The sequence below is a fragment of the Colletotrichum fructicola genome, assembly GCF_000319635.2.
Source record: "Colletotrichum fructicola Nara gc5 chromosome Unknown KSG_Nara_v1_contig03, whole genome shotgun sequence".
Classification (NCBI taxonomy): domain Eukaryota; kingdom Fungi; phylum Ascomycota; class Sordariomycetes; order Glomerellales; family Glomerellaceae; genus Colletotrichum; species Colletotrichum fructicola.
Genome location: NW_027094053.1, coordinates 5944903 through 5969225, shown reverse-complemented (window position 1 = coordinate 5969225; position 24323 = coordinate 5944903). Strand labels below are relative to the sequence as shown.

The following is a 24323-nucleotide window of genomic DNA, read 5'->3' as shown; positions in this document are numbered from 1 at the left end:
GACAGACAACATCTGCATGCAGCACGAGGTGACTTGTCTATTGGTTCGCTAGCCTGAACAAGCCCACGGACTACTCCATTGCGACCCTGTCGATGCAAGGCTGGTGTGATGGCTGGGGATGCTTCAATTGATATAAAGGACGGCGTTGCATCGTCAGAATGTCACTCAACATTAATTCAACAAGACTCACAAGACTGCTCCCAACCCCGACCTTCCTGGGCCTTGAAGCTGAAGATAGCTTGACCGAAAAACAACAACGGCTTTCTGACAGATTCCAACATGGGGGATAGAGTCAGTCTAGACAGAACCGCGGGGGCTGCCGATCCGGTCCCCATCACGAAACCGTTAGACGACAATGAGCCCGTAGTGAGCTCTTCCACGGCCAAGCCGCAGACACGATCTCTCTGGGTGGCCTGGCTGTACATCTTCGACTGGTATCCGAGCCACTACTCCAAGGAAGAGAAGAGACTACTCCGCAAGGTAGGGTGTTGAAGTCTGTGGCAGTTTCGACATTTCTAACATTTGGCAGTTGGACAGCGTTCTGCTCAGTCTCTGTTGCTTAATGTGTAAGCTCTCTTGCGATATTCACATTTCGATGAGTGGAACTGACACCACAAAGTCTTCTTGAAGTGGCTTGACTCCGCCAACATCAATCACGCATATGTTTCCGGCATGAAGGAAGAACTTGGTTTGAAGGGAAATCAGTACGGCTAAAACGCCAATCTCTTGCGAAGGAAACTGACATGGGCTCCAGATATTCCCTCTTCGGCACCTTCTATAACATCGGCTATCTAGTCTTCGAGATCCCCTCAATGATGATCATCTCCCGCCCGCACATCACACGCTACTACCTCCCAACCATGGAGTGCCTGTGGTCAATCGTCACTTTTGTCCAGTGTCGCCTGCGCAATGAATACGACATCTACGGCATTCGATTCCTCCTCGGTGTCCTCGAAACACCCGCCGCCACTGGCGCAATATACCTCCTCACCTCCTGGTATCGAGGCGACGAGCTTTTCAAGCGTGCCGGAGTTTGGTACGTGAGCTCGAATGTCGGCGCTATGTTCGGAGGATACCTCCAAGCCGCCGCGTACAACAACCTGAGCGGCGTCCATGGCATGTCTGGCTGGCGATGGCTGTTCATCATCGACGGTGTCATCAGCCTTCCGATCTCGATCGCAGGATACTTCCTCTTTCCTGGTCTGCCTACTAGCCCCAAGGTTTGGTGGCTTACCGAGGCCGAGCAGAAGCTTGCGCAAGCGCGGATGAGGGATGATGGTGTGAAGGAGAGCAAGAAAATCGGAAAAAGGATGCTCAAGCGGGTTTTCACCCACTGGCACTTTTATGTTGCCGTTCTCACCTATATTTTGTGAGTCTCCAGTGCCTCGCGTTGTTGAAGCTGACTTTGCTAACATGCCATAGCTTCCAATGCACCTCCTATGTCTCAGGTCAGATGGCTCTTTGGCTGAAACACGAAGCGGACCTGAACGGCACCTGGACCGTCGCCCAGATCAACACAATCCCCACTGGTGTACAGGCCATTGCAATCGTTGCGGGAGTTCTTGCAACTTCGTTGTGCATGATCTATCCAATTTGGTGCGTCATGTGCGTCGTGGCTGCAGTTCTCTTCTTTGCAAACCTTTGCTTGCTGATCTGGGACATTCCTCTGGGGTTGCACTGTAAGTTTCAACCTCTAAGCCGTTAGATCATGAAGTTGCGTACTGACTTCAAGCTCTCCCTTCAAGTTGCCGTGTACTATATGCTCGGGCTCACGAGCTGTGTTACACCGATTCTATTCCCATGGGTCAACATGGTTATGAAGGACGATAATGAGGCCAGAGCATTTACCACAGGTGCTATGGTGAGTGTTTCTTGAACAATACCACATTGACCAACCATATTGACGACTGGACCTAGATGACCTGCGGCTGGATCTTCTTCAGCTTTTACCCCATTACCGTATTCCCTGTCGTCGAAGGTAGGTTTGCAATGAGCACGGCACCGGTAAGCTCACGAAGGCTCTGTTGCTAACAGTCCTCACAGCTCCAAAGTGGCGCAAGGGCTTCATCGTCAACACGACGTTCGTGGCAACGTGGTGGGCGCTGTTCATGCTCGGCCAATACCTCTGGCGCCGTGATATCAAGTTTGGCAAGTACAAGACGACGACCGAGACGAGCAGTGTTCAAGATGTCAAGGGGGATGATATGATGCATGTTGAGGTGTCCAGCGAGAAGGAAATGAAGGTCTAGCGGGATGAGGCTGTTGTCTCCGTGTTCTAATTGGCATGACAATGATGGACTGTCAGTAGGGATTTGATACTTAGCAACACAGAAGCGTCACTAAAAATGGACCTCTGACTCAATTACTATTATTTTGAAGTTTGAATCGTCTTCTTGTACTCTAAGCAGCACATATATGTACCAGTTTCAAAGTTTACAAGTCAATGACCAGTACTTGGTCCGACCTTCGGTGTTAATAAGGTTGAGTTTTGTCATCCGAGCGAGTGGTTATATTAGGATAATGACAATTGGAACATCGAGAACGACGATAATATTAACCACAATGAAGACGATACCGATACTATACCGATACTATGAGCAATAGTATCAGGTGAATAAAGGAAGAAATTATGACTGAAATAAGTAGGAGTCAGCCCAAATATCCGCCCAGATAGCAAACTCTTTAGTATTAGTATTGTTTATTAAAGCAGTGGGGAACCACGATACAAAAGTGAAGTTCATATTCGCTCCAGTTGACAAGAACAGTTTGACACGGAAGCCTCCTCACCAGTCGTTCAGCTGCACATGATCTTCATCGTTCATACTGCAAAGGACCTCTTTCGACCACACATGGTAGAAATGCGAGCTGCTGGCCTGCTACATGTTCGTAGCAGCTACTTGATTCCTTCCTACCGTATTCAGCAAGCTTCATTTGAGTTTTGATTTTGTTTCAAGATTATGGTGGCTATTGCAATGGTAAAGATGGTATCGCCAGCACTGACTCATGGGCCTGCTCAGCGCGGTGCCCATCCACTAGTACCCGCGTGGTCAGTCAACTGCTCATGCACCGAAATTCGAAAAGTGAAAAACGGCAATAATCTTGTGAGACTACCTATGGAAGATTCCCACACTATGATATGCAGAAGAAGTAGGGCGGGGGTTGGTAGCATAGTCTGGGTGGGCCATGGCGGAACTCAGACCTTCCGATCAGTTTTTCGTTGGCCTGCCGCTTGCTGTACGCGCATCAACCCACACTATACTCAAAAGCTGTGTCAATTTGTGCCTTGGTGACATTTGGGGAACCTTTGCTAAATCAAAAGTCGCAATTAGGTGACCATGAAGGGCAACCTTTAGCGGCGTGACCAGCTCATAACTTCACGAGAACCTTGATAACACCAGACCAGCCGTGTGGGATTATCATAAAGGTGTCAGCCGCATAGAAGTCATCTCCAATAGAATCTTTTCATAATAAAAGATGTAGAAAATCTGCTCGAGACTGCCCAAACTCAGTTGCACACATACCTATTACTTCAACAATCCTTCCTTTTCTTGCACAAGTCAATTTATACGGCAAACACGATGAAATTACGATCCGAAACTAGGAGCTGGAGACTGGAAGCCTCTCGGTCGAATCCTATGTCTCCAACGCTTCCACCGGATATCCTACTCATGATCATGGAAGAGCTGGAGAAGCAAGTTTCGCCTACTAGAAAGCGTTTAGTAGGCAGCTGGGCTGCCGTGTCAAAACATTGGCACCAATTCTTCGAACCCATCCTCTGGCACACTTTGAGTATTCGGCCATTTATTTCCAGGTCAAATTTTGATGGGTTCAGTGAGAACGTCAGCGGCCACCGAAGAAAAATGGTGCACAAGATCTTTCTTCATGTGGACTTGAACATATACCCCCATGGTGACCGCAGTGTGGCGGAAAGCGAATATACCAAGGTCGAAAACAATTCAAGATTTTCCGCAGCTCTCCATACGCTCTTTCGTCATCTTTCTACATGGGCGGTCGAGCCTCCGAGGCCTGCAATCACGCTCGAACTGAGTGCCAGCTCACCTCGCGATGAACTATACCACTCACCTCCGAGATATCACGGGCGTCTTCGCAATCTGCAACCGCATGGATACTCGCCTTACGGCGCCAAATTACGCCTCCTTGGTAACCTCCTTAAAACCGACTGGGTATCTTTCTGCGATGATCCATATTTCGAACTCCCCAAAGTCAACGTGATCTCCGAGCTTTTCGTCACCCAGAGGCTCTATCGAAGCCTCTCCGAAAAAGCTTTATCAGATATTCTGAAGGGGCTGCCGTGTCTCAGCCATATCAACTATGAGCCGTGGCTTGCCATTCCTTCAAGGTTCCAGAACGAGCGAGAGGAGGCAAATACAAGCCTATTCCGGAATCTTGGCGCCAACGTACGCGCGGTGACCTTATGGGAAGCTCAATCCTGGGAGCTACATGGAGCCATGTGTTATTCCAAGATGATATGGCTGTGGCCCTCAACAAACGACAAGCTCGCCAAGCAGGCAGCGCAAGCCAGCTTCACACTGCGGCATCTGGCAATTTCTCACGCAATAGACGCCACAGAGTTTTTCAAAGGGTTCGTGGCAAAGGCTTTGCAGACTCAGTTGAAACCTTTTCTTCAACATTTAACTCTGACTTATTCCATACAGTACGGAAATGTCAATTTAACACAGATATATGAAATGCTTAAAGTCGCGGCTCACGCAGCTTCTTACATGGGTATGCTGCAGATTTTGGAGATTTGGAGCCCAGGTAGAGGCCAAGGCTTCTTTTTCAGATGCGAAGTTGCGAAGTACGCAATTAAGATTACAGTCGCGGCCACGTTTCGAATCTCTGAGATTGAGGAAGTCTTGGAAGCATGGCAACTTGCCTTGCGCTGGTATACACGTCGCAAGATTCAATATGTTCGTAAGACTATTGATCCACGCTTTCTGGATGAGCCGGAAAGTATCTGCAAATATTTGAAATTGTACAAATCGCTCCGGGAGTGGTGATAGAAAAGCAGTTTTAATGAACGTCACAGACAGCAGGCTGGCAACACGAGTTAAATTGAAGGACTGATTGGAATGGTTAACCCTGGAGTGTTATTCTATACGACTAAAATCAATAAAACCCTTTCCTGGACTCACAGAAGTGCACTTTTCGTCTCTTAAGTACTCGTGCCAAAATTCAGTGTCGCAAGCCTCAACATGAAGGAAGACGCATGAGACAATATTGAGAACAGCAGTACTTGGGCGGCAACAGGAGCACCGGAAAGCTTGATGTAAGTGAAACCTGCTCCCATAACCGTAGGCACTGGCACGGAAAGTCAGACCTTGGCCGTTGTTCCGAAATTGGTGTAGCTCAATTGGAGTCCTCCAATTCACCACGCCTTTCTATAGTCTTCTGACAGTGCCAAAACAAGGAGGCAACTTATCCGCCATTTCGAAAGGCTTGACCCGTCTCAGCCATCCATCCAAGGCTATCAACTACAGTTGTAGCTCATTATTACCAAATAATTCACTCTTAACTAAGGCAGAGAGAACAAAGTAAGTGTATTCAATCATCAGGGCATGTCTTAGTACAGGGAGAGGATGCCCAGCCACTCGATCACAGCGCCTCAATTTGCACGTCTTCGGCCTCAACTCTGGTCAAGGTTTCCTTAACCGCGCTTGCGCACAACTGTGCAAGGCTCAGGACAAGGAAGCCTAGCCGTCTCTTGAATGTGACACTCCTAATTCAAGGTTGGAATGGAATGACCCATAACACACCTGATCATTCGGTTGATCTTTTCCATGATTCATTGGCTCCATCCTCCTCGGTATTGACCTTTCTAGTCACAAGCTATACCCGGATAGCCAAATAAACGCAGGCTTCCGGCTATTGATTATCTTATTCTTGGAGTTATCAGGCCGGGTTGTCGGCGTATTTCATTTGGGTCATTTTCTCTTGGGTTTCATATTTCCCCGGGCATTTTCAACATTGACCACTGCGGGACGTGGACGGCAGGGACGGCACGACCGAGTCACGCTGATCAACTCAGACGCCTCGAAGCCCCGTTTCATTGTGAACAGTTCTACGCGTGGTCCATCATTTTGGCAACTCATATAGTCTAATTAGTTGGTTTACTCAAACATGGCCAATCATCTAAATGAATCCGCGAGCAAGGACATGTCAATCAGCCGAGTCGATCTTGACTTCCCCGGCTGGGCTTTCGTTTCATCGACAAGTCAGGCGCTAACATCGCCCTTTTTCAGCATTATGTCTATGCTGTTGGGATTGTCATAGGGCTAAGCGAAAAACTGTTGACTTTGCTTTTCAAGTGTCATCTAAACTTTAATTCTAGCCGACATTAGGCGTCGCAACATGTAAGCGCAAGAAATTGATTGCTCCCGCCGGCAAACTCAGTCTATTGATAGATTGCCCCCATCGGCAACCCACTCTCCTGATTCATGCGGTAGACTTGATGATGAGGCTGTGCTGAGTTTGTTTCGATACAAAATCAACAAAATCCTCTTCTTTCACTTCATCCAATGTGCCACATCTCGTCGCATCTAAGATCAGATTTACCTTGAACGATAATCAGCCACAAATCAGCTTAAAATGCGCTTCTTCCTCGTCATCGCCCTTTCTGCCATTTCCATTGGCCAAGCATCAGCGCAGGCCACTCCCCAGGAGACGATTTCCACCTCATGTAAGACCGTGCCTGAATGCGGCCAAAATAACATTGGCACTGCTTGCACCATGACCTGCCAAGACAACGTATGTGCCATCGGTATTCATAGATAACGAGACGTTCATCTGCTGACTATGACCTCGGGTATAGCCCGGCGGCGAGCGTAAAGTTACGGGCACATGCAAGGCTAACACATTTGGATTCAACTGCTCGTCCTAAAAGTTTTGTGCGCGAAGTTTCGGAAACTTCCAGATGCCAGACGGCTTGGAATGGAGGGACAGCAGGCTTTAGAGTCGCACGGAGAAATGTTTCGCTCACAGGCGTGGTGGTCGATTACTTGACATATAAAAGAAGTGGTTACCTCCATAAACATCAACGTTTCTGAGTATCGCTCGGCGCGGCTCTCATCAACAAGAGAACCTTTTCAACTTTCAGTTGCTTTTGAATTGCTGCACACATCCCTTCGCGAAGTATTGCCCTACATCGCCCAAATGGAAGCCAACGACCGTCCCCGCTACCCGGCCGGTGTGCCCGGCAAATTCAGCTCCGATGGGACCCTTCAACATTGGGCGGGAAACACAATCATCTGTCACATCCCGCCATCGAGTCCTGTACATCACTCGATAGAGTCCGTCATCGAAGAATTGTCGTCATGTAAATCCTCGTCCATCATTGCGCCTCTTCCGGTTACCAGCTTGCATATGACAATATTCGAGGGCGTCAGTGATCAGGTCCGTAGACCGGGCTATTGGCCTTCCGACCTCGCCCTTGATGCCACTCAGGAAACATGCAATGAATACTTTGAGAAGAAACTTCGAAAGTTCAGCCTAGGGCCCGAGGCTGCAGCGCCATACAGAATGGTGGTGAAAGGAATTGATATACTTGATGTTGGGGTTGCGGTGCGACTCGATGGCATTACACCAGCAGAAGTGGAACGCTTGAGAGCCCTAAGGGATCGGCTTGCAGACGAGCTTAAGATTCGGCATCCAGTACACGACGAATATGGTTTCCACATTAGCATGGTGTATTTCATTCGGCATCCCAACGGCGAGCACGAACAAGATATGGAATCCATTCTCAAGCGCCACTTCGAAAAGATGGCAAAAGAGATTGAGCTTGGACCACCGGAGTTCTGTCTGTTTGCCAACATGCATGCGTTCGATCCAGTCTTTTATCTCGGTTAAGGTAGATCTTCTGATGCGTTTCTAAACACTTGAAGAGTACATGGGGTTTTTCATCTAGACAATGACGAAGAGTGCCTATTTTCCTTTGCCATCTAAACGATCGCATCGCGCCCAACTTGTGATAGCCATTGGATATGAGCAGGACGTGATGCCTACAGCTACATGAATGCTTAGCTCATCTCAGGAGTCAGGCGCTTTGCCGACATTAATTCGCAGCCTAGTTGTTGTCGAGAGTGACCTTGCTGGCGATATCATATTTCCTCAACTCCAGCTCCGCCCTTGATGCTTCTTGCCTGATTATTTCCTCGATCTTCTCAGAACGAGGGGCGAACTCAACGTTGAATGGCAGCGGCCGAGGTGCTGGGCTATTGTTAAACGCAAAGATGTCTAACTTTTTGTCGTTCCCCTAGATGAATGATAACCGTCAAACGCCAACTTCTTGTTCGAGCGGGAGAATAGCCGTAGCTATGACGGGAAAAAGATAGCTAATGTGTTGCGTACCTGCTCGTCAACGGATCGCATCCGGAATGCCCAAAGCAGCTCCACAATAGTGAACCATACGCCTTGCTCAGCAAGCGGCTGCCCACTACAAACGCGCCTCCCCCAGCCAAAGGTGAAGATGCCCCTCTTGCTAGGGTTAGGCCGCCTCTCAGCCTCATCTAGAAACCTCTCGGGCCTCACTTCATCTGGGTTTGGGTAATCGCGTGGGTTGCGGTGTATCGCCCACAGGTTGCCGATGATGGTGGTACCAGCAGGAATCAGCATGCCGTTGTATACATCGTCCTGGGTGGGTGCATGTGGCGGACCGCCGAGCGCGATGGCAGAGCGCCATCGGAAGATCTCAGTCAGGAGAGCACGGCAGTATGGAAGAGACTTTTCATCTTCCCATCTTGGTGGGCGTGGCTCACCAGCAAGCACACGGTCAATCTCCTCCTGGGCCTTCTGCTGAACGCGTGGGAAGGCGCACATGGCGAAGATGAAGACCAGAATCGTTGTAGTGGTCGTGTCCACGCCGCCGCCGATCAGGTTGCCAGCCAGGCTTGCAATTTCTTTGGGCGAAAGCTTGATCTCCAGCTGTTCATTTATGAGTCGCTTAGAAAAGCTGTCTTCAGGGAACCGACTTCCCTCGACAGTGAGAGCGTAAAAGTACTTGAGTAACCTTTGCCCATCTTCCCACAGTGCAGAGGGCAATGGATACATCCATCGAGGAAGCTTACACATCCATGGGTAAGACTCAGCCAGATGCTGTGCTGGTGTAGTTAAGCTAGCTCCTGTTTGCACGAAGGATAGTGCCAGCCGGGCCAAGTCGTCCTCTGCATTCCGGATGCGACGTCCCCAGCCGATGATGGAGGCGACAGAACATGCGTAACGTTCGATAGCAAATACGAAGCCGTTTCCATCCAAAATGTCGCGGGCCAGGATCTTTGACTCGTTACCTTGAAACGTTCGGTAGCCTCGCACAGCTTGGCTGCCTACTGCTGAATGCTGTTGAAATCATTAACCGCTGTGCCAAGAGTATCGAGGGGCCATAAGACAGAGCAAATTGCATACCGTGATTCGCCGATGTAGTCTCCATTTATCTCCGTAGACGAGATTGGTCTGATTATTTTCGGTGTCGTCCAGCATATCACCAGCAAGATAAGAGGCTGGGCGTGACGAGTAGATATTTGCACGCTTGTCCATGAGATCTGACGCCGACCAGCAGTCATTCGCTATGACGGTCGGAATTGCCGACAATGGGGTATGGAAAGGGGCCGGGCGGCATTCGAGATCTCAGGTACAAGACGCGGCTGTAAGAAGCCACGATCCATAGAATTGAGAGTATGGCAATGATAGATGATACAAGGCCCAACATTGCTCGGGGGCTCAGCCAAAATGCTGACAGACTGTGGGGGAGATACATCATGGATAAGGATTGAATACAAGCTGCTTTGTAGTTCGAAACGGACAACAGTCACAACACGCAGTAATACGAAATTCAATTGTCTTCGTCTACCATTTATTTTCTACTCATCAACAGACTGACGGCTTCCGCGGAGCCCGCCAAATACGATTCGAACATCAATGACCGTAGGAACAAGTTTGACGTTCAGTGCCACCTGCTGTATGAAGGCGCTTGAAGGTCAGCTTGGCTCCCTCTCGCCAGCCAAGCAACGACGCGGCAGCCGGCGGCCCCGCAATCCTGGTATGTCGGCTGCAGGAAGAACCCCCCGCTTTGCCGAAAGCAACCACATTACTACCACTCTCAAGAGATCACCGACTACGGATAGTAAGGTCGACACTATCTGCATGTTTCGCGATATCATGACGCGAGGCAGCGGGTCATTCGGCCGAATTGCCCGAGCAGTATTCAAACTTGAACCGTTCTACACTGAGATGATCATTGTAAATTGCTACTACCAGCTACGCGCCTGCTGTCGCCCATAGTCTGGCCTACGTCGCTCTTCCATTCACGCCGGGTTCCATGTCCGGATTCACCGAGCGATCGAGGCTTGGTCGATACGTCAGGTCAGTGACAGAGATCTTGCGTGTGTTGAGTAGTCATGTTAAGGATCGGCTCATCTAATCTCTTCATCGTATCTTGACTCTTCTACATCGTCCACATTGGAATATCGTCAAACAATAACGCAACACCGCAAATATGGGCTCAAAGGCTATTGTTGTTACATTGCTTGCATGCATCGCGAGCACCTGTGTCTTCTCACTCGACGTCGCTATTATCAATAGTCTCAACGTCATGCAATCCTTCCAAAATTGTACTTCAAATGCCCTTCTTTTCCTGTTTTCCACAATTAGAACCTCCGAACTGGAGATGAGCTCAATTTCTGACCTGCATTGACTGACAGATTTTGAACTTAATCCCGCTCTCGCCGGCCTAAATGTCACAATTCTCTATGTTGGTTGTGTTTTTGCAGTCCCATTTGCTGGCTTTGTATTGGATCGGTATGGCCGTCGGAGAGGTCTGATGATCGGTTCCGCCATTGCTCTCCTCGGAGCCACCCTTCAAGCCTCGGCCCACGAGAGTAAGCCTCTTGTCCATCTTTTCTGCAGGCATGTGTTTTCTGGTTAGATCAGAATGAGAATATGCTGATGGGCTCTCAGAAGTGCAGCTTCTTTTTGGTAGATTCTTATTGGGTCTCTCGTTCATCATTACGGGTGCTGGCGCCCCGTCATGGTTGATGGAGGTTGGTCCTCCGAAGTATCGGGAAGAGATAACAAACGCCATGGTTGCTTGTTTGCCTATTACAGGCATGATGGGTGGTCTCATTTACCTGGGACTTTACAATAAAACTTCCAATTGGGCATGGAGGGCGGGCCTCATGGTATGTATCAGGGTTCCATCATCTTCGTATCAGTCAGTCACTAACGTCTAGGTTATCAAGGCTGATATCGCCGGGCCCGCTATTGCGTTACTAATACTACCTTTCGCACCAGAAAGCATTCGCTGGTTAGTAGCCGAGGGCCGGGCAGATGAGGTAAATGCTTTGACTCATCTTTGACTACCAACCATAGCCAGTGCAACTTTACTGACGCTGTCAATACCATAGGCCTTCGAGGTCCTCGTCAAGATCCGTCAGAGAACTAGGAACGATCCCAAGATTCTGGCAGAATTCCAGCAGATCAAGCAGACAATCGAACTTGAGCGTCAATTGAGTCAACGAGACTCCTGGAAATCTCTTGTATCTCCTGGTAAGTCAATCCTGTCTCTGAGGGATTAAGCTGATCAAAAGGCATTTTGTGTAGCTCGCAATTTTCGCAGGTTCCTCATCACTGTTTTGACGAATCTCTTCTTCCAAACGAATGGCAGTAATTTCTTACCGTATAGTGACTTTCCCAGTGACCACTATCGGCCTTTCGAGGTGAATTTGCTGACAAGCGAACGGGCAGATATTTCTTTACTATCATCATCCGTGGGACTGGTGTGACCAACACCTTTACCCTTCTCCAGGTCAACGTCGGTCTTACAGCATGGGCCGCAGCTTGTTCCATCTTTGGCGTTTGGTTCGTTTCGAAAATGGGGCGAAGGTCGTCTTTCCGCAAGTGCCCCTCTCAGCGTTCATTTGCTGGTTGAAAGTCGACGCACGCCACCATTCCATTACTAACACTATGGAACAAACTGTTAGTGATTGGCACAATGGTGATAGCTGCATCATTTGCTACTCTTGCCATACTGCAGCAACATATCGAGGCTACAAACCAAGCCGCATTCGCCAAAGGGGCCGTAGCCGTGTGCTTCATCTTTTACTGGGCGGCCTTTTCATCTTGGTACGCGACAGCCACTCTTTGTTGAGAGCATATTTGCTGACATCAATGATCGCGATCCTGAAGGATGCTGTTAAACTACTCATACCCTCCAGAGATCCTCAAGTACACCCAAAGAGCCCGCGGCGTTGGTGTTGGTCAGGCCCTTGGCTACCTCGTTGGGGCAGGCTTGAGTTATGCTATCCCGCTCGCTATCCAAAACCTCTCATGGAGATACTACATCCTCAACTGTCTTTGGAATGTGCCCATTTTTGTCGTCATATGGTGGCTCTTCCCTGAGACAAAGGGTAAAACTCTGGAGGAGATCGACTCCATCTTCGACGGTTCAGCTGCGAAGTCCTCGTTACAAGTCATTGAGGGCCTACCAGATCCTTTCATCGAAGGTGGTCATCACGAAGTAAAATTGAAAGAGCTCAAGGATTCTCAGGTTGGAACTTCGGCACAGTGACAGTTGACTGGGTTCAACCGTTGTAAGTGGGTTTACCGTTCGAATATGGACGAGACCAGCGGGGTAAGGTGGTCTAATTAGAGCAGTTACTGAGGAAATGAGAAGGACCCCAACACCAGTGAAACTGAGATCAAGTCGAAGGCACTGTCTTAAGCCTGTTGTCGAAGATAGCTGTAGGAAGTCCTATGCTTGCGCCACATCACAGTTAGCAGTGGAACCCCAAAACTTTCTTTCACACAATCTTTGACGAGGTAGCAGAACCTGGGCTCTCAATTTTGTTCATGCACGTGCGAGCACCGTTGACTTGATGCAATCGCAGCACCACCTCTGCCACAAATTCAAAACATAGGAAGAGAGTTGCCGGCACAGCTGTTATTCCTGCTTGACAATCGACTTCGTGCTGGCCAGTAGAGAAATACTCTGATTTGGCAAGCAATCCGTACCTTCATTTTAAGCATAACATCAAGTCTCACTTGGAACGGGCGACGATCACTTCCCCGAAAGTTAAATCTACCCCGCCATCTCCAGCATTGCCGGAGGGGTTCGTCCTTCGCCACCAATTACCAATCGCTATATTGCTAGGGTCGGGCAGAATCCGAGAGCTATCTGCCGCTGACATGGTCTAAATGCCGTCAAATCCGACCAACCGCTGAACCTCGCATTACCCCCGCTACCATTCGGCGCCGACGTCGGTTAAACGTCAGTGAAGATGGAAGGATCGAGTGATGATAAAAACAAGCGATTTCACGTCGAGGACAAAGATGGCGCATCGTCTCAGGAGCAATCTAAAATGGCCACTCTCCAGCTCGCAACGTGGGCGACGAACCTGACCTACGCCAACCTCACAACCGGCGTGGTGGATGCCGCTGTTAAGAGTCTTTACAACTGGGCCGGATGCGCAATCGGGGGTTACATCCAAGACGCACCCCAGATTGCGCAGAACACCACCCTCGCTGCCTTCAGCGGTCCTCCCACATCGAGCATCCTTGGCGCCAATGACTCCATCAGCGCAGGGTACGCGGATGCGCAGACAGCGGCCTTGATCAATGGCATCGCCTCACATGTTGATGATTATGACGATACCCATTTGGAGACAATCATCCATCCAGCTGGACCCGTCGCTAGCGCGCTCTTTGCTGTTGCCGAGTGGAAAGCCCCAGTCTCCGGCCAGGATTTTATCACCGCCTTCGTAGCTGGTGTTGAGGCGGAGTGTAAGCTGGGTTTGTCAGTCTACCCCGAGCATTACAACGTGGGATGGCACATCACGAGTACAACTGGATCCATAGGCGCCGCAGTGGCAGTCAGCAGACTTCTTGGATCTGACACCACTACTATGCGGAACGCCATCGGCATAGCAGCAACCCAAGTTGTTGGCATGCAAGAGTATTTCGGCTCAGACACGAAGTCATTCCACGTCGGCCGGGCCGCGCAAAGCGGTATGCTTGCCGCCCTACTTGCCAAGAACAACTACACAAGTTCATTGCAAGGTCTTGAAGCCAAGTTTGGCTGGCTTCACGTAGTCAGCACGCGTGAGAACGCAACGGCCTACTTCGATCAACTTGGCAAGATATGGGAAGTTGAAAAGAACACATTCAAGCCTTTCCCTTGTGGCATTGTCATGCACCCATCCATCGACGGCGCAATCCAGCTCCACAACCAGACCTTGCAAGAAGGCAAGGCCATTACAGACATTGAATCTGTTCAGCTTCGCGTCAACCCGCAAGTTCTGATCCTCACAGGCAAGACGGATCCACAAACCGGCCTAGAGGGAAAGTTCAGCATCTACCATGCCACCGCTGTGGGTTTGCTCTATGGAGAGGCGACACCTAAGGAGTTCACCGATGCTGTGGTGAAGAATCAGACGGTGGCTGAACTGCGGAAGAAGGTCAACGTGACAACGGACGCAAGCGTGGATAACGCCCAAGGATACATCACGTTGAACTTCAACGATGGGACAAAGTTGGACAAGCACATCGTGAACGCGATTGGTAGCCAGGAGAACCCACTCACCGTTGAGGACCTGAAAAAGAAGTTCATGGACCAAGTCACCATCGCTATTGGCGGGGACAGGGCGGTTAGAGCGTACGACGCATTTGCTAACATCGGGAACTTGACTGATGTTGGCAAGTTGAGGGGAATGTTCTAACTTCTAATTTTAAATCAATTTTTTGTCGAAGATATTGACATATTCTGAGTGGTCATGAATGAACGTGAACTGGGGTTTGCGAGTGAGCAAACGCACCTACCTACCCAAAGGCCGAGTTTCGATGGGAAAAGCATCTACCAGTCTTCAAATCTTCTTGCTTCCGGTCGACGCGTAGTCGTTCGATCTACTGGTCTTCTCGGCCATCTTCCTAAGTTGCCGAAACTGAGTCGGGAAGATGCTTCACGTCGCCGAGGGTGACCAGGTGGGGCTTTGGGGGTTGATGGCGCAGACGGACAATTCCCGCTGGCGTTGCGGACCGTGCCAGTTGGCCGCGGGATTTGTCCGTTATCCCAGAGGCTAGGATGCAATTTTCATCCACAAGGCCTACTGAAGGCAGCTTTTCTGAAATTTCAACTATTTTCCATTGATTTCAGTTCACTCATTCTCTCTGCAGTTGCTATTCATTTGTAGGACCAACTTTGCCGTTCACATACTCAGAAATTGCAACATGACTGTCGTTCACATTGGTAAGGCTTGCGACCCATGTACCCACCCAATTTTTATATGCTAATGCGTATTATCATCAGTGTTATTCAAGTTCCGTTCCGATGTGACGGATGAACACAAAGCAACGTTTGTGAGGGAGCTCAAGACGCTCAAGACACTTCCCTGTGTGAAAGCACAGCGTCTTGTTGTCGGTGGTCCCTCCATTACCGACCCGATAGAGCGAAGCAAAGGCTATCACTTCGCGCTTTTGAGCTTCCATGAGGACCGCAAGGCACTTGAAGAGTACCAGGCTAGTGCTGAACACCACAGGTAATTGTACCCAGCTGTTCCCCGAATAATTGCTGACCAGCTCCGCAGAGTGACCAGCACCTACCTCTGGCCCTTCAAAGAGGATGTCACAAGATTTGATTTCGAAGTTGAGCAGGAAGATGAACACATGTGGGACTTTGTGGCGAAGGGAATCGTGAATGGCGCTGTGTAGTGTCGAAACTAAGATACCCGGACTTGACACTGGTGGATTTCGCTTTGTCAGGTGATGCGAAGAATACAGGGATGCTCGAATTGAAGAACGGCGAGTTCTAGAGGATACAAAGTGTTGATTGGCTGATCGTCTCGAAGTCGCTTGTGCCACATACGTGCAGGATGAATTGATAGGAGCTGTGGGTTGGCAGATCATTGGAGAGCGGGGTCAAGAACTCCAGAACCGAGTCTCTTACCGCGATCATGATACTTGGTTTACTTTGCAAATACACTGATAGCTTCAGTGTCACGACAAAACTATCAAGCTGAACGACGTCGCACCAGAAGAAGCAGCTTTTAGATCCACATCGCAATGTCTCGGCCAAATAGCTGGCTATGTTCTATCTGCACGCAGGTCATCCAGACCAGCAGTGGTCGGATCGGCCGTGACGCCACTTGCACGCCGCCAGGCCAGAGTTTGGAACGTTTTCGGAAGGCTGCTGCTGACGATTGCTTTATATGTGCTAAAGTATGGAATCTCTCCGAGCAGCATCGGCGAGCGTGGGATTGTCTGCCCCGGGAAAGTTGGAGTCCATTCTACTACATCATCGATAAAGAAGAGTATCCTAAGAATACGCTGCATCAAATCAGAGTCTGGGTTCTCTACAATGACCCGACGCGAGAACAAATAGAGCACGCCACCGACGTTCGTTTCAGGTTGATACCGTCAATACGTACGCAAATTATGACTGCGTGCCCACACAGCTCGCTTTCAACGAGCTCATGATTATGCGGTTACTGACAATAACCATAGGAAGTGAATACGAGAACTTATTCGTGTTCTCTGACATCGAAGAAAGCACCGGATCTTCACAAACCCTTGACTTGGCTTATTCTTGGTTTCGCGAGTGCACATCTCGCCATACAAGGAAGTGCAAGGCTCATCCTGGACAGACAGAGGGCTGGCTTCCGTCACGTCTTATAGACATTGGATCTCATGGGGATACGCAATGGAAGCTTTTGATCACAAGCACAGATGCGATATTGTCTGAATCTCTTCTGTATCTGACTCTGAGCTACCGCTGGGGAGACGATGTCCAGCACGAGCTCTTGACATCGTTTACAATGAGCCAATTCCGACAAGGAGTAGAGATCTCTAGTCTGCCCAAAACATTCCAAGATACAGTTATTGTGGCACGGCGATTGGGAATTCGATACATATGGATAGACTGCCTCTGCATCATTCAAGACTCCCGAGATGATTGGGAGGCTGAAGCTCCTGAGATGAGGCATATATACGCAAACTCGGCTTGTACCATCGCCGCTTCTGCATCAGATGACGCCGATGGAGGACTTTTCCGGTCTCGAGATGGGCGAGATATTCGGCCTAGTTTGGTCACCTCGACTCTGGCGTCAGGTCACCCTGAAACATTCTATATCTTTGATAAAAGCTATTGGGATCGCCACCTTCTCGAGGGTTCACTTCATCGCAGGGGCTGGGTCTTCCAGGAACGTTTTCTGGGGCCACGCCAGCTCTACTTTACACAACATCAGGTTCTGTGGGAGTGTCTTGAGGAACATAAGTGTGAGGGCTTTCCTCGAGGGATTCCCCTTCATACATCTTTCAAGGATACCGAACGACTACTTAAGCCATTTGAAGAGAGGAAACAACTGGATAAAATACAGAAACAAGGGGTTGACGACCACGTAATGGCTTTCGACGCGCTGGAACTATGGCGCGATCTTGTAACGGCCTATTCTCAATGCCGCTTCACGAGGCCAGAGGACAAGCTCTACGCCTTTTCGGGCATCGCCAAGCTCTTCCAGGAGGTGACCGGTGACAGATATCTCGCGGGTCTATGGCGGTCACGAGTCTTACATTTGCTGAATTGGACCGTCTTCACTCCAAAGCCAAGGCTGTCATCTCAATATCGGGCGCCTTCCTGGTCTTGGGCATCGGTAGATGGGCCTTTTAAGATGCATATGACCGCGGCTGATTACCACTTTCAAGTTTCAGTCCTAGATGTGGATGTTACGACAAGAAGCGGGAAACAAGATGTTGTCGACGTTACCGGAGGGTACATTAAGTTGAGGGGTCCCTTGATCGCTGGACACTATAGCCAAGAGTCGATTGACGGACAGATACTGATCCAGTTGAAAGACAAAAACGCCCATCCGATGTCTGTGTTGCCCTTTCCAGACACTACAGGAATCCAATTTAAGGGGCGTGGTACAATCAATTTCCTAGTTCTCAACGCCCAAGAGCGCAATTGCTTGGGGAGTGGGGATTCAACGTATACCAAGGAAACCGACCTCATTTGCATTATCTTAGCTCCTGTAAGTGAGCTGGACCGCATTTACAAGAGAATAGGATGGTTTTCGGACAGACATCGCAAAAGGTTCTCTGAACTAGAACTCCTTGCAGCCTACCAGCAACACGTGGAGGACATAATTATTATTTAGGCACATAGAGAAACTGTAGTGAAGACATGAGTGGCAGGGCTTTTATCAGAGGTGTATAAACTTCGCGCCGACACCCTTACTGTCCCTTTCAGCTACAAATACATCGCGTTTGGAACCAGGGCTTATCTGATACGGTTAGCGACAGAAACATTCCCCGGTGCGCTAAGCATAATGTTTGTAGTCCTACTCGTCTCTTATGAAATACGCATCTGAAATCTGGCAAGAGGCGACATGTGCAGGGTTCGAGCAGGACAAAAAGCACCGCCACCTGGTAACAATCTTCAATTCATGTCCGTCCTGTAGAAGAAGTAATCCCTCCATCAACCACAATCTTCTGCCCTGTGATATACCTCGCCTCATCAGAGACCAAAAACGCCGCCGCATTCGCAACATCCCACGCATCCCCCATCCTCCCCATCGGCACCTGATCATCCCTCATCTTCTTGAACGCCTCATACCCGCCCTCCATCGGAAATCTCGACGCCAAACTCTTGGTATACGGCGTCTCCATCAACCCCGGAACAACGGTATTCAGCCGCACCTTTCTGGGGGCATAGATGACGGCTGTCGCCTTGACGAACTGCATAATTGCCGCCTTGGTCGTGTTATAGGCGACCTGCGGCTTCCCGATGTACCGCAATCCCGCAATGCTCGATATGCACACAACGCTCCCGCCCGTCTCCTGCTTCTCCATCACAGGCAAGACGTGGTGACATGCGAGGTAGACGGTCTTGAGATTGATCTCGATCTGAGAGTCCCACGTCTCCTCGGACATGGTTGCAGGGCACCCGGGCTGGGATTGCCCGACGTTTGCTAGGAGGATGTCGATGCGGCCGTGCTTTGCCAGACACGCGTCCACGAGCGCTTTTACAGATTCTGAAGAGGTGGCATCGGTAGCGACGACATCGCAGACGCCTCCGATTTCTTCAATGGCCTGCTTTGTCTTGGCTGTTGACTCGATAGTGCGGTTTCCACCAAAAATGATGGCGCCCTGCTTTGCAAAAGTGACGGCGCAGGCGGCCCCAATACCCCAGCCTTCTGGGCCGGTTTGGCCAAGGCCTATGACGAGGGCGACTTTTCCTCTGAGGTCGAGCATGAGTGTGGTGTAAGTGGTGACGGAAAAGGGTCGGAAAAGACGGGGCTTCGGTGACGATGAATGGGATGTTGAAGCTGGGTCAAGACGATCATAATTGCTTCACTCGATTCAACAGCTTAACTTATACTCAAAACGAACCGCATACAAAATACGCATAGTAATGCTCCCCGAATGCCACGGCCATCAAGTAAGCTTCTCGATGAGAGTTTGCTGTAAGCCGCATGCAAACGGAGAAAGTCCGCCAGTCACGGACAAGACTCCGAGTCCCTTGGCCGTCCTATTACCGTCGGGATCACGACATGCGGAGTCCCCGCACCTCAACCGGGCCCGCGGATAAGGTCATCTAGCCAACCATAAAACCAGGAATACTAATACTCCTCATGACGTGACCGTCCCTTATAATCGCAAGCCAACTAACACCAAAAAGCCCAACATCAAAATTCAAAATTTGAGAAAGCACAGGTAAGTAAAAATGGCAGAACAAAAGAAGCCTGTAATAGGCGACTACGACCTCTCAACCCCAATCGACCCCAACTCGACCGGCCTCCGCCAGGGCCTCACCTCCTACGGCGACGCGCACTTCTCCCTCTTCCTGCGCAAGGTCTTCATCAAGGCCCTCGGCTACAGCGAGGATGCGCTCTCGCGCCCCATCATCGGCATTGTCAACACGTACTCGAGCTTCAACCCGTGCCACGCCAACGTGCCGCAGCTGATTGAGGCCGTGAAGCGCGGGGTGCAGCTCAACGGCGGGCTGGCGATCGACTTTCCCACGATCAGCATCGCGGAGAGCTTCGCGTCGCCGACGAGCATGTATCTGAGGAACCTGATGAGCATGGACACCGAGGAGATGATCAAGGCGCAGCCGTGTGATGCTGTGGTGTTGATTGGAGGTAAGATGTCGTGTGGTCTGAGACGGACGGTGCTGGGGCTGACGGGTGGGTAGGATGTGATAAGACGACACCGGCTCAGTTGATGGGTGGTATCTCTGCGAACAAACCCATTTTGCATCTGGTCACAGGGCCAATGATGCCGGGCAGCCACAAGGGTGTAAGAATCGGCGCATGCACAGATTGCCGCAACAACTGGGCGGCATACAGAGCCGGGAAGATTGATATCGAAGATATCTCCGCCATCAATGACGAGCTTGCACCAACGGTGAGTACAAACCACACCTCTCAACTCATTTCACTTTACTAACTCAACACAGGGAGGAACATGCGGCGTCATGGGCACCGCCTCAACCATGGCCTGCATCCTCGTCGGCCTCGGCATGATGCCCTTCGCCGGCGCCACCGCCCCCGCCGTCTCCTCCGCCCGCCTCCGCATCGCCGAGCAAACAGGCGGCCTCGCCGTCGCCCTGCACACCAAGCGCCTCAAGCCCCAGGACCTCCTCACGCGCGAGTCCTTCCTCAACGCCATCACCGTCCTCCAGGCCATCGGCGGCTCCACCAACGCCGTCGTCCACCTCATGGCCATCATCGGCCGCCACCCGGCCGTCGCCGGCACCATCACCCTCGACACCTTCGACGAGATCGGCCGCAAGACGCCCCTGATCGTCGACCTCAAGCCCAGCGGCGACAACTACATGACCGACTTCCACAACAGCGGCGGCATGCTCGCGCTGCTGCACGAGATCAAGGACCTGTTGTACCTGGACGCGATGACGGTTACGGGCAGGACGCTCGGCGAGGAGCTCGCGAGCACGCCCTTCATCCCCGTGCCGCGGGACAGCTTGGTCAACTGCCTGCAGCCGTTCAACGAGCCGCTGTACCCGGCGTCTGCGCTCGCTGTGCTCCGCGGGAATATCGCGCCCGGCGGCGCGGTGATCAAGCAGAGCGCGTCAAAGTACCGGCATCTGCTGAAGCACTCCGGCCCCGCGGTCGTGTTCGCTGGATCCGCGGACATGGCGCTTCGGATTGACGATCCGGACTTGGACGTCACGCCGAATAGTGTGCTTGTTTTGCAGAATATCGGTCCGGTTGGAAACCCGGGTATGCCGGAAGCAGGCCTGATCCCGATTCCTAGGAAACTCGCCGCGCAGGGGGTGCAAGACATGTTGCGTTTGTCGGACGGCAGGATGAGCGGTACCGCTGGCGGGACCATCGTGCTTCACATCTCTCCAGAGGCAGCTGATCCCGAGTCGGTGTTGGGGATTGTCAGGGACGGCGACATCATCACTTTTGACGCGGAGCAGCGTGTAATCAGGGTCGAAATCTCAGATGAAGAGATCAAGAAGAGGATAGCCGAGAAGCTCCAGGTACTAGAGCAGGAGGAGGCAAATGGTGGGAGTAACGCGCCTTGGATCGCGAAGAAGCGGATCAGGGGTTACCGTGGCTTGTACTTGCGCGAGGTTAATCAGGCTGAGGGTGGCGGAGACTTTGACTTCCTAACGGCTCGCGGTCCATCACGAGGGTTATGACTTGGGAATCATTAGACGTTTGTAATGTGCCATATGAAAAACACTATTCTGTACAAGATTATTGTAAATAGCCGCAATCAGCTCAAGAGAAGCTAGGGTATGTCGGTATGAAGTCGTCAAAAAGACCACGCATGATGCTATCCAAGTTCGATCCCTCTCCCATCTGCAGTTGGTCACCGAAAGCTGTGTTAGACAAGAACGACTCGAACGGGTCTTGGGGTAGAAATGCCTCTGGTCCGTTTGAGGTCATTGATGCCATAGTAATCGGGTGAGACAGGCTCTCAGAGAAGCCGATTCTGCCTGCTGAAGCGCCATTGAGATTGGGATCGTACGGGTTGAGCGGTGGTGCCTGTGTAGATTCCAGACGCGAGGACCTGCGATGCTGCGGCACGTCCAACGTGGCAGGTTGGCTCAACATGTCTTTGATCCAACGAACAGTGGCGCGAATCATGTCGTCGAGAATATCTCGGCACCGCTTCGCTCCAGACCAATGCTCTCCGGTGGCGGCCAAGACCCCCAATCCGGCACTGAAGTCGGACATGAGGGAGTCTAATGCTGTTTGACGAGCAATCTCGGGTACCATTTTGATGCAATACAGCATGGTAATGATACTCAAGACGATTGAATGGGGCGTGTTCCAGGCGTGCATCAGCATGTTTTGCTTGTATAGCTGGTCCAGGAGACGGACGCCCTGGCACGCGGCGTCGAAGCACTTGCGTAATGAGTCCGACGACGGGTTGGGTATCGCGGGACTGGGCCGCAGAAGTAGCATCCGGAGCCCGTGGTATCTAATCCGGCAGACAATCTGGACGTACTCCACTCCAGGGTGTTGAGGGATGGTGCTATGCCATTCATCCAACTGCTGAAGCATGCCATTTTGCCATTCGTTGATGTCGATGACTGCAGGGTAGGCATATCGAGGGGTATCGCGGACAATGCTATTGGCGACGTATTTGAACTCTGAGTTGAGCTTGGCTAGTCTGAACAGGTGGATGGAGAAAGCCATGCGGCCTATTGGTGCAGATCCAGCTGGTTGGGCGAAATTGTGCAGTGCGAAGTCATCGATGTTTTGGGGCAGCTATCCGAAAATTAGCAATGTCTTTGTCATAGATCAAATGGACTACCCACTCGAAGGTCACAGGCTTCATCTCGTAGCCCAATAGGTCGGCCCATCATCGTGGCAATCATCCTGTCAAGGGTGAGAACAACCCAGAATATCCTCGTCCTCATCTCTTGCTCTAGCAGAGAAATTCCCGCATTAGTGTTGATGTCTCGCTGAAGACCCAAGTCAAGAACGGCAGCAATGCATTGGTAGTTGAGATACCACACATCCAAACGCATGCACGCGCTGTGCATGGTAAATATCGTCAGTAGCAGCAAACACTGCAGCCCGCGAATGGAATTCTCAACATTGATCCGATCAAAGTACTGCAGGGCTGACAAGCAGTAAGATTCCCCAGAAAGCCTGGCCCTCGTCCGACGGGAAAGGACCGTGGCTCCGAGCGCCAGCACCATGAAGACTTGGAAAGCACCCGTCGGGCCATGCTCCGCCTCCAAGCCATTCTCATACACCTGGTCCAGCAGCATCATGAACGTCGGCTGGTGTAGGATGGGGTACTGCACGTTGATGACGTCGAAGTACATCTCGGCGAGCTGGCGGGCTTGTTCCTTGCCCGGCAACGGAAGCGGGCCCTGCATCGCCTCGACGAGTGCCGTCGGGAACGGGCTGTTTTGCGCCGGAGTCCTGGAGGGCCACGCTGCCTGATCTTCTTGGCGCGTAGAATTCAGCATCAGACGGGCCAGGAAGTATCCACTAGAAGGTCCGATGTACTTGGGGTCCTGGTTGCTGCCCAGAGAAACCATGCCGATTTCGTGTGAAAGGGCGTTGCTTGCTGAGGGATCAATCACGCGAGCGTCTGGACGAGTTTGCGGGATGGGCGCATTTTCGGGAGCCACTGATTGATGAAGTCCAGATCCGTTGGAATCGGGTGCGCTCATGTGGTCTTCCGGTTGCACACTACCGTCGTCAACTGTTGTCTCAGCGACGAAGGTGTCGTCACCATCAGCATCCATGTCCAGATCACCGGACGGGCCTTGAGCCAAGTCCACATCAGGACATCGGTCTCGAACTATGCTCTCGAGCCATCTGATGCGGTCTTTGAGATTGGATATTTGCCTTTGCCTTTGTTAAACTCAGAGCCCCAAGAGGGTAGCAAACGCACTCACGCCCTCGGCAGGTCCTTCAGACGCACACTCTCTCCATCGATGCAGGCAACCGAAGCCTTCTTGCAATTGTTACAAGCCGGAAGCTGGCCGTCGCACTGCGCCCAATCAGCAAACTCCACTCCGCAACACCCGCCGAGAACCGCGATCCACCCTCACTTACACGGATCTTCCGCCTCTGGCAACGGGCGCATGCCAGACGCAGCCGGGCCGTTCTCCGCGGTTGGCGGCTTGGCGGCGGCCGGGAGGTGTTCGAATCGGGCATGCTCCGGAGACTGCAGGTGATGATGTTCACAGTCCGAAAATGCGGGTTTCGAGGAACGGTCGAGATGGATTGTCAAGCAAGAGGTTGAAGATGTTCGGGAAATGTCCGATGTGGGCACGCAGAGGTGAGGTTGAAAAAAGACGGAGGTGAGACTGGCGCGGGGAAACC

The 24323-nt window shown here is 51.1% G+C and overlaps 9 protein-coding genes across 9 annotated transcripts; 6 read left to right on the top strand and 3 right to left on the bottom strand.

Annotated features, from left to right (window-relative positions):
* Positions 1-279: 279 nt before the first annotated feature.
* Positions 280-2249, top strand: CGGC5_v006500 (Pantothenate transporter liz1; the record flags this gene model as incomplete). Its single annotated transcript, XM_032031255.1, has 8 exons — positions 280-480; positions 530-566; positions 620-704; positions 755-1369; positions 1423-1679; positions 1746-1861; positions 1918-1978; positions 2044-2249. 8 exons carry the CDS (start codon positions 280-282, stop codon positions 2247-2249), a joined length of 1578 nt encoding a protein of 525 aa, XP_031889230.1.
* Positions 2250-7173: 4924 nt separating this feature from the next.
* Positions 7174-7866, top strand: CGGC5_v006499 (uncharacterized protein; the record flags this gene model as incomplete). Its single annotated transcript, XM_032031253.1, has 1 exon — positions 7174-7866. The coding sequence occupies one exon, from the start codon at positions 7174-7176 to the stop codon at positions 7864-7866; it is 693 nt and encodes a 230-aa protein (XP_031889387.1).
* A 217-nt stretch (positions 7867-8083) lies between these two features.
* Positions 8084-9549, bottom strand: yanC-4 (Cytochrome P450 monooxygenase yanC; the record flags this gene model as incomplete). Its single annotated transcript, XM_032031252.1, has 3 exons — positions 8084-8272; positions 8368-9351; positions 9418-9549. 3 exons carry the CDS (start codon positions 9547-9549, stop codon positions 8084-8086), a joined length of 1305 nt encoding a protein of 434 aa, XP_031889384.1.
* A 2452-nt stretch (positions 9550-12001) lies between these two features.
* Positions 12002-12577, top strand: CGGC5_v006497 (High-affinity glucose transporter; the record flags this gene model as incomplete). Its single annotated transcript, XM_032031251.2, has 2 exons — positions 12002-12132; positions 12196-12577. The coding sequence occupies 2 exons, from the start codon at positions 12002-12004 to the stop codon at positions 12575-12577; spliced, it is 513 nt and encodes a 170-aa protein (XP_031889383.2).
* Positions 12578-13286: 709 nt separating this feature from the next.
* On the top strand, positions 13287-14723 carry yxeQ-1 (Uncharacterized protein; the record flags this gene model as incomplete). Its single annotated transcript, XM_032031250.2, has 1 exon — positions 13287-14723. One exon carries the CDS (start codon positions 13287-13289, stop codon positions 14721-14723), a length of 1437 nt encoding a protein of 478 aa, XP_031889382.2.
* Positions 14724-15231: 508 nt separating this feature from the next.
* CGGC5_v006495 (uncharacterized protein) lies at positions 15232-16510 on the top strand (the record flags this gene model as incomplete). The annotated part of the gene is made up of 5 exons (XM_032031249.2): positions 15232-15250; positions 15311-15539; positions 15588-15693; positions 16407-16423; positions 16504-16510. 5 exons carry the CDS (start codon positions 15232-15234, stop codon positions 16508-16510), a joined length of 378 nt encoding a protein of 125 aa, XP_031889381.2.
* Positions 16511-18438: 1928 nt separating this feature from the next.
* On the bottom strand, positions 18439-19248 carry fabG-16 (3-oxoacyl-[acyl-carrier-protein] reductase FabG; the record flags this gene model as incomplete). Its single annotated transcript, XM_032031247.1, has 1 exon — positions 18439-19248. The coding sequence occupies one exon, from the start codon at positions 19246-19248 to the stop codon at positions 18439-18441; it is 810 nt and encodes a 269-aa protein (XP_031889444.1).
* A 472-nt stretch (positions 19249-19720) lies between these two features.
* Positions 19721-21667, top strand: ilvD1 (putative dehydratase IlvD1; the record flags this gene model as incomplete). The annotated part of the gene is made up of 3 exons (XM_032031246.1): positions 19721-20138; positions 20192-20403; positions 20456-21667. 3 exons carry the CDS (start codon positions 19721-19723, stop codon positions 21665-21667), a joined length of 1842 nt encoding a protein of 613 aa, XP_031889379.1.
* An 82-nt stretch (positions 21668-21749) lies between these two features.
* uaY-9 (Positive regulator of purine utilization) lies at positions 21750-24155 on the bottom strand (the record flags this gene model as incomplete). The annotated part of the gene is made up of 4 exons (XM_032031244.1): positions 21750-22745; positions 22796-23843; positions 23894-23988; positions 24054-24155. 4 exons carry the CDS (start codon positions 24153-24155, stop codon positions 21750-21752), a joined length of 2241 nt encoding a protein of 746 aa, XP_031889393.1.
* Positions 24156-24323: the final 168 nt, after the last annotated feature.